The 14,305-nt window shown below is 44.8% G+C and overlaps 1 protein-coding gene across 50 annotated transcripts in view; it reads right to left on the reverse strand.

Moving 5' to 3' along the window:
* The window catches only part of NCOR2 (nuclear receptor corepressor 2), a 349,636-nt gene that overhangs the window by 126,155 nt on the left and 209,176 nt on the right, over positions 1-14,305 (reverse strand). For 38 of the 50 annotated variants that reach the window (XM_083589595.1, XM_083589578.1, XM_083589576.1 and 35 more), the window contains exons 15-17: positions 9,673-9,818; positions 7,352-7,524; positions 1,729-1,791 (exon numbers count right to left, since the gene is read on the reverse strand). In XM_083589595.1, the coding sequence (XP_083445721.1) occupies positions 1,729-1,791; positions 7,352-7,524; positions 9,673-9,818 (382 nt within the window). The remainder of the gene's footprint in view (positions 1-1,728; positions 1,792-7,351; positions 7,525-9,672; positions 9,819-14,305) is intronic. The other 12 variants (XM_083589562.1, XM_083589597.1, XM_083589566.1 and 9 more) reach the window with 3 other exon arrangements.

Here is a 14,305-nt window from a genome sequence, read left to right on the forward strand (position 1 = left end):
CGTGGGGCTCCGCAAAGCAGCCTATACCTGCACCCCGTGCAGCACATCTGATGTGCACCCATGGCATAACAATCCACTGCGCAAGTGCCCCGCAATGGACCTTGTGCACTCTGAACTGGAAACAAAATTATGTATCAAGCAAGTTGAAATCCTGCTGGCAGTGACTCATTTTGTACTGATTAATCTGTGTTACAAATGTGCTTGTACTGACAGATTAAGCTCTATACAATTTAACCTGAATGTTAAGATGGAGTGGAGGTGCCCTCATGTCGCTGCCACATTTGCTGAGAATCTGCTATGGGGTGATACAAGAGAAGACATTGCCAATATAAGTGCCCCAACTGTGGAACTCCCTGAACTCTCAGTTACAACTGGCGCCAACACTTTAGGAGCTTTTGGTGCTAATTGAAGACTTACTTCTTTGCACCCTGGTCTTTGTTTGAAACGTGTTCTGTTGGCCCTGTTTCTTGGATTTTGCTGGCTATGTATTGATTGTTTATTGATTTTGGTGCTGCATTATTATTAATGCATATCAGACCTTTCCAGCATTTTGTTATATACTGTGGCTTTTACTGATTGTATGCTGCATAGAGATTACAGCAATAATGATGAATGGGTAAGAAATTCCGCAAATAAATTAATGCACCAAGTTTTGCAGGGATTTGGTGGATGGCTTTAAAAGAGAATGAGACAAATTCATGGAGGAGAAGACTATCAATCGCTACTAGGCACAATGGCAATGTTCTACCTCTACTGTCAGAGGAAGTATGGCTCTGTATAGGAGTTTCTGGGAGCTGCAAGTGAGACAGCAACAGACTCAGGTCCTGCTTGTGAGCTTCCCAGAGGTGTCTGGATGGCCACTGTGAAAACAGGAAGCTGCACTCATTAGGTCTTTGGCCTTATCCAGCACTGTTCTTCATATGCAATCTGGATATTCAATGTGGGCAAACCACAGACCACCTGAACGAAGCTTGTGAACCACAGTTTGGGAACCTCAAGTCTAGGTAAACCAGCCAGAATTCTGGTAGCTTAACTGTGTACTAGTTGAAATGTTCTGAGTCATTTTCAAGGGCAGCCTCATAAATAATGAATGCATTACAATAATCCAATTTGGAGGTCAGATTATTGTGTACACAGCATCATCAACATGTTTTATTGTATTTTTAATATTTTGTTGGAAGCCGCCCAGAGTGGCTGGGGAAACCCAGCCAGATGGGCGTGGTATAAATAAATTGTTGTTGTTGTTGTTAAATTTTTGCATGTCTCTAGCATTTCCAATGCCTTTTCACTCACTGGCTAGAACAGATAACCAGAACTGGAAGGTGAGAGCAGTCTTCCCTTAACTAAGCAAGTCAACAGGCTACTTGCCTGCACACTTTCCATATTCACCACAAAACAAAGGACAAGAATCTCAGCAAAGAAGAAAAAGAAGAGAGGGATCGTATAAAATCCTTGAGGAGGCTCAGACCTGCCTCTTGCAACCCAAGTGAATACACCTGGCGCTGCTCACCTCTGGCTGCAGTGTCAGCCCAACAGGACACAGCAGGGCTACTGCACAGAAGCTGCTCAGACTCAAGGGCCATGTTTCAAATTGCTCACAAAAAGCATCTTCAATTCCACAATATTCCATATTGCACCAACTATGCAAGCACTGAATAGATCTAATGACAAGCAAATTTATTCAGGAGAGAAGAGACATTTAAACAGAAAACAAAACAACAGTGTCACCTTTTTTAGCCGTTTCCATCTCCTCCTCTGTCCAACGAGAACTTTCATTCATCTCCAGAGAGGCTGAAAAACAAACCAGAGCTGGCTGTAGCAAATGGTGGGGGAATAGAGCATAACTCAATTTCTCTTCCTGCCCCATAGCTCAGGGGCAGAACACCCATTTTGCATCCAGGAGGTCCCAGGTCCCAGGTAGCAAGCAGCAGAGCTGGGAAAAATCACTGCCAGAGACAATCTAGAGCTGTTGCCTGTCAGAGTAGACAATACTAAGCAAGACAGCTCAATGACCTGACTCAGTTCACCTACTTCTCACTTCCAGTTCTTGAATTCTTGAATTGTGGAATTCTTGAACCAATAGCTTTCCCAGCATTGCAGCTGTGGGGAGGGGGTTACAAGGGAAAGGTGGCAGGCGAGGGGCAGGTTAGGCTCCCCGCACTCCCTTGGGTCAGCTGCTGAGTGTGTGCTTCCAGCCTAAGCTGGAGGGCTGCCAAGGCATCGAAGTTGGTAAAATACTGGGAAACAGAAACAGACATGGTATTTACAGATATAGTACTAGAATGGAACATGGAAGTGTGACAAATCACACTTCCCACCCAAACTCGGTTTTCTCAAAACCAGGCCCAAAGCAATGAAAATCAGGATGTTCAGACGTAGCCAAGCTTTGTGGAAGGAATGGGGGGGGGGCTGGTTATAGTCAGTGCCATTCCTTTATTTTTAGATTTTGAGGCCAAAAGAGAACACAGCATTTCCACTGACAAACGAGCCTGCCCGCTCTTTTTGACATCTTTTAATACCAATAGCAGTAACTGGAAGGGATACAGGAGTTGGCATTCTCAGGAGCCACACCTGGATTAACGAAGGTCCTACCTTGGAAAGTCCATGTGACCCTTTCACTCCTACTTTAAGTTTTGATTTTGGCAGGCATTTGTCCTCCTGGAATCAATGAATTTGAGTGGCTGATCTCTTGTTCTTGTTTTCACCTCTGGAGCCCATCTTCAGTTTTATTAGATTTCCCCCCAATTATATTTTATTAAGTTTCAACATTTTTACCATATGCAGTCATAACACAATTTCATCTTTTCTCTTATTTTTGTCAACTTCCCACTCCTCTTCCATGGAGTTTTTTCTCCCCTTCTGCTGCACCCTATCTTCTATCTATCAAATCATAACCACAATATTATAATTAATGACTTCTGTTGCTCGTAGCTCAAATCCAGAGATTTCATCATACTATAATATTTTTAAATAGTCTGAAAAATCAGTTTTATTTTGTTATAATTTATTATAATAACTTTATTTTTATTATGTTTGTCTTTCTTACAAATGGTTTTGCTATTTGTTTTTAAGCTGTCCTGGGACAGCATTTACATTAGAAGTACAGAGGGCATTGGCTCCACCCACTAATGATCTCCGTCTTCTATCCTACAAGTCTCAATGAGCACCAGCCACTGCTGGGTGCAGCTGCTATCCTTTCAATGGCCAAACATTCTGTGGGTTTGCCCTCTGTGGAACCGCAGTCAAAGCAGAGGTATCGGCTGGGAGCTGAACTGGAAGGTGCAGGAGGACTCCTAATTTTCAGACTTTAAATTTTTATTTCATGATTTCTACTTCCTATCTCAGCTTTCCATACTGAAACAGAGTTGACAAGGGCAGCTTTGGGATTTTGTGTGTGAGAGCTGTTTGCTTCAAATCTTCCAGCCCGCGATCCGGCCCACAGAGGAATCTCCCAAGGACCAATCCGGTCCAGGCAAGATAAACCATGCTGACCCCTGCTCTAAACTAAGAGAAAATGTTATTTTGATCACAGTGAAAGATGTTTGGACAGCCTCCTTTATGGAAATAAAAAATAGCCTTAGAGGCTCATTTAAAAGCCTCTGCAGAAAGAAAAGTTGCAACAGTCCTAGAAAGACTTAAACAAAAATATAGAAAGCTAACAAGAGACAGGCAAGAGGAAAGCTACAATTCTCAAGGCCCATGTCTTGTTCAGAGTCAAGGGCTAGGGAGGCAGAGGAGGGGCTGGCCTTCACATCTGGAGGGATGGGGTTGCAGCTGGCTCCCCTTGCATGTCAACAAGGTAGTTTCACCCTTTGCAAAACTGATTCCCCATAATGAGACAAGCTCATATGCGATAAGCACGTTGGGAAGAGGGTGAAAGGATGAAAGTTATCCAAGGAACTGGCATTGCCAGGAGATGCTCTTCTACTCAGAAATCTAGCTCAGAAATCATTACAAAACCCCTGCAAAGCAGGCTCATTGGGGCAGTATGATTAGATTACAGCCATGGATGCTTGCCTAAAGTTGTCTGTCGCTGAAACAAAGTTGAATTCAGGGTCTTTCCAGCTCATATCTTGCTCTTTTCTTTTTCTACCCATGCTTTCAGAAACTTTTATGAGGTCCTAAATATGTAAGAGCCTAACTGATCAGTGGCACCTCAGAAGCTCCTTGTGCTCCAGCCCAGCCACTTTTTTACCTGCCCAAACCTGACATCAGCTTCAGGTAACTGGCAGGCCATTGCTTAGTTAAAACAGACTGTGGAGGGGAGGCCAATGAGACCAATGGACTTGAGGTCCCCCACACCCTGATTTAATACTTGAGAGCATCCCCATGTAGGTCACATTACAAACAGTTACACATCACTTGGGAAGACAGGCGAACAAATATCAGTGTACTGAAAAAGCAAAGATCACCAGTGTTGAAGCAATGATTCTTCAACATCAACTTTGTTGGACTGGTCATGTGGTTCAGATGCCTGATTATTGTCTTCCAAAGCAGCTACTGTACTCGCAGCTTAAGAATGGAAAGCGAAATACTAGTGGACAGTAAAAGAGGTTTAAAGATGCTATCAAGGCAAATCTTTAAAAATGCAGTATAAGCACAGATGATTGAGAAACACCGGCCTGTGAGCGCTCCAATTGGAGAATAGCTGCTACCAAAGGTGTCATGGACTTTGAAGAAGCATGAACTCAGAAAGAAAGGGAGAAACGTGCTAAGAGGAAAGCACGTTTGGCAAACCCTCACCATGATCAACACCTGCCCGGAAACCAGTGTCCCCACTGTGGAAGGATGTGTGGATCTAGAATTGGCCTCCACAGTCACTTACGGACACACCATTGACCATGTTCATGGAAGACCATCTCACTTGGCGAGTGATCGCCAAAGGGTAGGTCACATTACAAACAGTCATGCCTAGAGGCTATGGAACTGTGAAATGGTTTTTAAATAGCACTCAGCCTTTTCCCCACTATCCCTGCTTATTTCTTTCATTTATTTTTATTTTTCTGTGGAGGAGTATTTGAAAATGGTACCCCAGCTCTGCAATACGAAGAAACTATCCACTCTACCCCCTCAGAACATGGCTGCCTCCTCCTGCTAGAGGTGTTTCTCGAACCTTGCAGAATAGCTCTAAGGCTGATGTTGCTAAGGAGAGGGAGCTCCACAGGTCACGTTTTCCTTTAGCTGCGTTTTCTGCTGGCATCATCTGTCCTTCGGGACAACTGACCTTGACGCAGGTGCAGGAGGAAAGCCTTGCCTGTGACCGTTCTCAGTGGCATGTTCCACTAGGGAGGACTAAACCCTCCCAGCGGCTGTCTGTTAAAGGATGTGTGTGAGTGTGAGAATGAGAGAGAATGGTCTTCTCCTTTTGCGCCAACGGCACTAGTGGCCTATTCATTTCCAAGTGCAATTCAAAGAAGTGCAGGTTTAGACCTATAAAGCCCTTTCCAACTACCTTTGATCAGGATCAACTGGTCAGTTCAACACAAATGACCAAAACCTCAAAATGAGAACCTTCACTGTACAGTGGTACCTCGGGTTACATACGCTTCAGGTTACAGACTCCGCTAACCCAGAAATAGTACCTTGCTCCAGCAGCGCAGCAGCAGAGGGAGGCCCCATTAGCTAAAGTGGTGCTTCAGGTTAAGAACAGTTGTTTCAGGTTAAGAATGGACCTCCGGAACAAATTAAGTACTTAACCCGAGGTACCACTTTACTATGTCTACTTTCTCTACAGCATCCATACATTTTATACACCTCTAAAACTGCCTTTCCAATTGCTTAATCAACTAGTGTTTGGGTTGATTAATCTACCAGTTAAACTCAATTAAAGCTACAACCTTGGTTGGTATATATTCCAGCCCAGGAATACACACATGCCCTTTTCCCTGGATGAGATTTCTCAGTATTCCAAGGCCCTCAAGTGGTTGAGAGGGGAAACTCTTCTAAAGTTTGCATACCAAGATGGAAGTGAGCAGAAGAAGAAAACTGCATTATAAGATGATCCTAACCCCAAAGCATCTCATTTCTTGTTCTAGTGAGTAACCCCAAGTTGTGACAAGAAATTAACCCCCGCTCCCCAAAACACCCATGCAATTACTAAAGACAAAATAAAGGTGGACAGGCAGTTGCAGATGCTCATTCTCAGTACAACTCTGGAGATAATTCCAAACAAGAAGAGAAAAAACAGAAGTGGGCATGGCAGTAACACCACCAGATTTTCCTTGTGTTAGGATCCATGACCACATTCTGCTCCTAAGAACAGCCAGCCACAAATGCCTGTGGGCCCTTGCAAGCAGAACATGAAGTGAGGGGATATAGCTCAGTGGTAGAGCATGTGTTTGGCATCCAGAAGGTCACAGATTCAATTTACTTAAGCCAGCACCTGTTAGCTGACTGATGGTGACGGCAAGCCTCCCTTGCAACAAACAATTGGGAGTGCTTCAATATGTAAGGCTCCCGACTGTGCACTGGTATCTCCACTGGCTCTTCTCCTGGGGCAGGTGGGCAGGGACTGGAGACAACAGTCTTTGGGGGCAAATCAGTCCATCAGGCCAGAGGTTTCCCATCCCTGAGGCAAACATTAATGATCATCCCAGAGCACAACAGATGCATTTTCCCAGGGGCTACAGTCTATTTTGTGCACCTACTGCTAGAAAGACCTGAAGATATTCCCCATATAAACTGTCCTGGATCCTGAGATCATCTTCTGAGGCCCTTCTCTATGTGCCTCCTCATCATGAAGTCTGGAGGGTGGCAACACGAGAACGGGGCCTTTTCTGCAGTGGCTCCCTGTTTGTGGAATGCTCTTCTGGGGGAGATTCACCTGGTGCCTTCATTATATATTTTCAGGCACCAGGCAAAAACGGTCGTCTTCAACCAGGTCTTTGGATGATTAATATTCTACGCCATTTAAATGTGTTTGTGGGAAGGGGGGGTTATTGTTTTGCTGTTTTATTTTATTTATTTTCATGTTTTCATCCTGTATTTTATTCTGTGAACTGCCCCAATATCTTATGATAAAAGGCACTATATAAATCAAAAAGATAAGACAGACAGAGCTGGCAAAGTTTCAGTCCCCGCTGGCATCCTTCCTTATACTGGTGTGCATGTGTTGTGTATGCTTCTGGAGGAAGGGTGGTATATATAAATTGAATGAATGAATGGAGAAACAAACAAACAAACAAAAACAAGCAAGCCATTAATACGCTAAATAATATAATCAATAGTAACTAACTATATGAGTCTCCCCCCCCCCTTTGCTACTGGGCTCCTGCCTATCGGTTGCGTGCTTCACTTTGCCTACCCAGATGCCACCTCCTCCCTCCGTGCCACAGAGGTAGCTGCTCCATACCCAGTTCTGCATTCTGCTGGGGAGCAACCACTTCCTCGCTGTTGGCTTCACTGGCCATGGAGCGGGTGATGCGGCCCTTGCGCCGGCCCTGGCTGTTGGCGGTTTTGCGCCCTTTAGAAGCAACGGCTTCTTTCTCGTCATTGTCCTCGCCAGACGTATCCTCGTTCTTCTCCCTGTGCGAGCCAGAGTGGGGGGAACAGAAGAAAACTATCACCATCAACCTGTGGTACTGATTTCCCTTGCCTCTCCCTCTTGCAAGAGAGGCACTTTCCCCACTTTGTTCTCTCTGCCTTGCAGAGGGCTGCAGTTTCTCAGCCACAGCTGTTGAGGGACCTAACAGAGACAGGTTGAAGACCAGGGCAGCCAAATCATCTTGGCTCTGTCTCCTCGTTTATCTTCCCAAAAGGGATCAGCTGAGAAACGCATCACGAAGCCCGGATGCCACAAAGCCAGATGCTCCTTCAAGCCAAAGATTAAGCCCCATTAAAGAAAGTAAGCAAACATATGCCAAATCATCCACAGAAGTCAAGTGGTGCTCATTTCATTTCCCTGTTAACCGGAGGACATGCCAAGTCTCTATGGCAATGCTCTGCTGCACAAGTAGCAGGATCAAGCTCAACAGTCCCTGCACCAGCATGTTCCTGCAATGTAGTGGGACAGACACCCAAGTAGCACTGTTGCAGCAACACTCCAAGATGCAACAGTACACAAGGGCAAAAGGAAGTGGCATAGATGCACCCTGTAAAGTTTTGTGCAAGTGACACTGGGGAGGACACAAAAACAATCCTGCTGGATCACCACAAAAGGTCCCTCTGGACCTGAGGTAGGGGATCTTTGGCCCTCCGGATGTTGCAGAGCAGCCAATAGTCAAGGCTGATGTGAGTTGTAGTCTAAATAATCTGGAGGGCCAGACCATTATCTTGTTTCATACTGCAGCCAACGCACGCCTCTGGGAAGCCCACAACAGCTCAAGTGTGCTGCAGCTGACAATACGTCTCAAGCACTTTTTGTTAACAGCATAAAAAAGCTTCCCCTGAGAGATTCCTTGAAACTCACTGGCAGCCATTCAACACTGTGCAGCTGTGTCTCTGCACACACCTTTTACATTTATACATTGCTTTCTATTTCAAACGTAACTAAGCGGTGTACTGTCTAAAAAAATATGGAACACTTCACTAAATTACATGAATTCCTATTTCTATTGGTTCTCCACTGTTACATTTGTGTTAGAAATTGTCTTTATCATGTCAATGTTATAGCAGGTCATCTATCCCCCCACCATCCCAATCTGCTCCTTATCACTGTGTGTGTTGTGTTGGGATATGCGTCCTTTGTTTGGTGTCTCTGCAGTGAGTGCCTAGCAATTTCAATCAGAAAAAGGTATTGGATAGCGATTCCAGGACTTGGAGAGTTGCTACCAGTCCAGGTGCATTTGGATGTGGGGTTTGCTGTAGTGGTCTTCCTGGTTACAATGCTAGTGCTTCTGTCCCTGTTCCCAACATTCATTTTACACTGCATTACCCGTTTAGTTATGGATCTGTGGCTTTCCGGTCAGTATGCTGCCACGACACGGCAAATATCATTTACAGCACTGGGTGTGGTGCAGCATAATAGCATCTGTCAATGGACATGCCATCACTATTTATGAGTATGCTTGCTTCTGTTCCCTCAATATCCCCCCATGGAAACAACAGAAAAGAACTGGATGCCAGAATACCACTCCAAATTTCAACATAGGCATGACCCACGAAACCACAGGAAAATCACAGCGTGAAACTCCAGCAATTTTCTGGGCTAACAGGGTTAAGCAATTAAAACAGAAATGAGCACTAAACCTCCATCAGATTCTGCTAGATTTCCAGAAGTGGCTTTTATGATGTGTGAAAGATCACATAAAAGGTGGGAATTATCAGGTGAGGAAACATCAGGAAAATGGAATAAAGTAGTCTCAGAGTAGCCAATACCGGGACCTGGAGAACTGCTGCCAATCAGGGTACACAATATTGGTACACTCCAGACAAACCAATTCTCTGACAGATTACAAGAAAGCTTCATATGTAGGTCAGGGAATATGTGAAACAAGATTAGTATTTTGTTTAGGAAAACTGTGCTTCACCTTTCCCCTAATGCTTTCATTTTATATTTTCTCTATATTGTGTGCCATCTGGGACTAGGCCTTGAGCCTTGATTCTGCCAGCCAATGTCTGGAGAAGGGAGCGCTTCTGCCTTGCACCTTGGAGGCAGGAAGAGGGAGCTGGTAAGCAGGTGCTGTCCTGCTGGCTCTTGGGTTGCTGGAAGGGAAGAGAAGTGGTCAGACTTACTTTGACAGTTCCTCTTTGTCGTTTTCTGCTTCTGGCTTCTCTTCCTCCTTCTCTGTGTCTTTCTCCTTTTCTTTTTCATCTTTCTCGTCTTGGCTGCTACGGGGCATCTGTTGCTGCTGCTGCTGCTGTTGCTGCTGCTGCTGCTGCTGAGAAATGGAGAAAAGGGAAGCCAAAACCAATGAGCACCTGGGTGACACTCAAGGGATGCCAGACACACACCAAGGCAAGAGAGCTAAAAGGAAAGGAGAAAAAGAACGCCCCCCATGCTTCATATTGTTACAGATTTTTTTGTGACTGAAAGCTTTATAAGGCAATCGTTTTATTTTATATTTTTAAGTTATTTATATGCCTTCCGCCAATAAAAAAATATATTTTCAGGGTGGCTTATAAATAAAACAATAAAGCCAGAGTAGAATCTTTTATTTATTTAGATTTCTTGCCCACTCCAAACCATAGCATCCCACGGTGGGTTAAAACAGTAAAATAAACAATTATAAAACAAATAAAACAGCTACAACAATAACCCAGGAAAAGTGTGAAAACAATTAAAAACATTTCCATACAGAGAGCTGTTCCATCTATAAAGATGACACAAACATTGGGCGGCCTCCAAAAAACACGTCCCATCAGTGCAAGGATTTTCATTTGCGCAATGGGGCTTTCCTGCTTCTCCTCCCCCTCGTGCACCCTGTGCCCTCCCCAACTCAGGTTGCCACCCTGAGTATGTCCATCGGCTGTCCCCTCCACCTTAATGTCTCTTCTTAGACTCACTGAATTGTAGAATTGGAAGGGACCCAAAGGGTCATCTGGTACAACCCCCTGCAATGTAGGAAACACAATTAAAGCATCCCCCCACGCACTTCTTTGTGGCAATTGTTCCCATAAACCTATGTCCTAAACAAGGAAGAAACCCAGGTCTAATGTGCCAACACATATATCTTTTACTCTGGGAAACATAAGTGAAGTGCCGAGCCATTCCAAACAGTATGCTTGCACACACACACTATTGTTAAACCATCTGTGTGGCCAGGAAGCAGCAGTGGAAAGTATTTAATGCAAGGGCTGGGGAGGAATATCTGGCACTGCATTTCGGGTATGCCAGCTTTCCATGTAAGAGCCAACTTTCTACGAAAGGAGCTGGATTCTTTCACTCACAATGGGGAGAACAGATATGGCCATGTCGCATTCCACAATACTCTTCCCATAAGCATTCCGCAACAACAATTTATACAACATGCAAGTTACTCCTGGAAGTGTTTCATCTACATGGTCTATTCTTTTTCAAGATTTGCCATTTAGATGTGCTGCAGCAATGTTAAGAGGAAGGCAAGAATGGAGAGGGAGGAGGGTGTGGAGATTTCCCCATACTTTCCCCTGCTGACACAAGGGACAGAAACTTGTTTTTAAGAAAGAAATGAACCAACCAAACTGATGGTCAAGAAGGCAACGCTAGATATAAACTGGGACACAGAAACTTGGGAAGCCGCTTCATACTGAGTCAAGACTATTGGTGCACCTATCTCAGTGCTGGAAGAAGTGCTGCCAGTGTAGACCAAGTTTTTAGATGGGGTTTCCCTAAGCCCTACCTGGAGATGCCAAAGATTGAACCTGGGACCTTCTGCATGCAGAAGAGATACCCAACTGTGAGCCACAGCGCTTCCCCCAAGATGAAAGGCGTCACAAATAAGAAGCTTAGGGAGAAAGGAGTAGAGTGCACAAGGTGCTGAGAAAGGAAGGAGCAGATTTCTCCTGCTGCCAAAAGCAACATGAGTCTAATCTTCTCATCCTTGATGCACTTTCTAGGTGCTGATGGATTTGATGGGAGTGGCCACCCAAGAGGAGAGTGTCTGCAAAAGCTGGAACTTGCACGCACCCTGCACAAATCTACTTTGACCACCAGAAGAGAAAAGCACAGCTGGCAAAACACACCCATATCTAGGTTCCATTGCCTGTGCTGGTTGGGTCTGCAGTTGTGCCTAGCCCTGACCAGGTGCCAAATGCTAAGTTCTTTGAGGACACACCAGACACTCCACAGGTCGTGGACCTTGGGGAGAAGGCATGGTCTCCTGGAACCAACATTTAGTATATTCTTGAGGGGCCCACTGGTAGGAGGCCTGTTGAAGAAGCCCTGGAGTTGTTAGGAGGCCATGGAACCAATCCTCTGTGCTTGAGAACCCTGGCACCAAAAGGTCCAGGTCCAGGTTGAAAAGAGATGACATAGCCTGCATCCATGGACACAGAGTTGTCACGTGGCTTCTAATTAAAAGGATCTACTTGTGAGTACACAATCCCTGGTACTTATTTACTACCAGCAGATGCAGTTAGTGTGTGGTCTAAGAGGCCACACTATAGGAGGTCTCCCTCTTGCAGCTGTTGGAAACAATACAGGTCTCTGGTGTCGGGTTCCAGATTCCCCTGCATTGCTGTTTTTCCCCTTGCCTGAGCAGTCTGTGCTATTGACCTTAGACTAGCCCTTTTCAACTATGAGTCCTCAGATGCTGTTGGATGCCAGTGGCCAGGGATGATGGGAATTGAAGTTCAAAAACATCTGGGAACCCAAGGTTAAGCAAAGTTGCTTTAGACTGTAGCCTGACCTAGCCTCTGGATGTTTTGGATTTAGACTGGTTCCCTGCGCTTGGATTTGGCTTGTTGAGACTATGCTGCAGCTTGAACCCTACTTTCTTGGGTAAATGCTATGCCTTACCTCCTGGGACTGAAACTCTAGCCTCTGAGGGCAACTCCTGGAGCATGGCATCTGTTGGGAGTCCAACGGCACCTTCAGGATGCCAGTTAGCAAAGGCCGCCCTCTACAGAACTCACAGCATGATCAGAAGGCCCAGGAACCTTAACTAGGATTTCAGCAACCTCCTGGCTGACCCTGCGGGGAAGGCCAAAGCAGGCTCTATTAAACAGAATGGGAAGGTTCTACAAAGAACATCCTACTTCCCCTCCAGCTCAAGAAGAGACTTTAGCAGCTGCTTTACCTTTAAAGTTGTCAAAAGAGAGAAATCAAAAGCTGAATCAGACATGCGTAGGAGGAGCAGCTGGAAGTGAATCACTGGAAGGTGACAAGAAAGCTGGAGGATGTGGCTGTCATACCAGTTTACTTTACTCTACACAAAAAATCCCTTTATTGAAAAAGGGAAAGAAAGAAAAGGAAGCACAACTCTAGTAGAAACACACATGCACGATCACACACGCATTCCTGCCGCCTCAATCGCTGCTTTTGCAAAATGCTTCTTTGGTGACTAAGGGGACTCTTTGGGCTTCAAAGAGTCACATCTTTTAAGAATGCTAGAAGATCAAGCACCTCCTCAAACCCTTTGACTGCAAAGGGCATCTACCGAAGCAGCAGACTGTGGCATTGCCAGTGCCGTTACTATGAAAGATCTTTTATGGCTGCAGAAGTATGACAACGCGACATATATTGTTGCATCCACAACGTTTTGAAAGTAATAAGGTAAATTGATCTCATGGGCTTAGATGGAGGGAGAGGAAGGAAACCCAAGCAACTTCCACCTATAACATTGTCAGTTTCACTCCCAAACGGGTATAGGAACTTTCTCATGACAGACATCAAAGAAAACACCCAAACTGTAGTCCATGAGCTTTATTCAGGTTGTCCACAGCACACACAACTGTATTTTATTGTACTGTATTTTATTGTACTACCATTTCAGTTATATGGAATGCAAAACGTAATACAATCAAATACAATAAAAAGTAAAAAAAATACAATTAAAAATCAAACAGCCTCTTTGCAATTGCTGCAACAGGCAGAAACATTATTGTCCCCAAAGACCTTCAGTAATTTCAAGTGCTCCATGTGGGAAAAGGTCTGGTGACCACTGCACTAAAGGACAAGTTCTTTGGAGAAACCTCCTGTTCACGTCCAGGCAACCCAAAGAAGATGAATGGGGAAAAAACAGTTCAGAGCAAAAACAAAAAAGCAGCTTGGAGCTCACAGAAATGAGATCAAAACTGGGAACTTTATAAAGGTATGCATCTGGGTTGCAAAGGAGCACAATCCCCTTTGAGTTCAGTTTATTTACTGCACTTATCTCCTCCATGAAGATCAAGACAGCATACGTGGTTCTCCCACCTCCTACAACAACCATATCAGGCAGGTTAGGCTGACAGGAAACGCCTGGCCCAAGATCATTCAGCAACCTTCATGGCTACGTGGGGACTTTGGATTGTATTCAACTAACTTCCACTCAAGAGCAGACTCATTAAAATGAACAACCATGATTAACTTAGGCCCAGTAATTTCAATGGGTCTACTCTGAGGAAATGTTAGCTGAATACAAGCCTTCAACTGTGATCTCTCCAGGCCTAATCCAAAACTTTAACCACTACGCTCTGCTGGTCCTTACACTGTCTACAAGTATGTCAGGAGAGGGCTGCATCTGTAGGCTTGGTCATGGCAGCCCCTGTTGCACCACCTGGCCTTAGTCAGCATCAGGCTTCAGAAGGTCAGGTTCTAAGAAGAGGGTGAAAGGGTACGACCACGACATGCACAATATCGGGAACATGATGCTTCTGTTAAAGCAGATGATGTACAGGTAATGCTGATCGGAGGTTCTTCCTCCATTTTATTTATTATATTTCTATGCCACATTTCCTCCTTTTT

This window comes from Podarcis filfolensis (assembly GCF_964270895.1).
Source record: "Podarcis filfolensis genome assembly, chromosome: 16".
Classification (NCBI taxonomy): Eukaryota; Metazoa; Chordata; class Lepidosauria; order Squamata; family Lacertidae; genus Podarcis; species Podarcis filfolensis.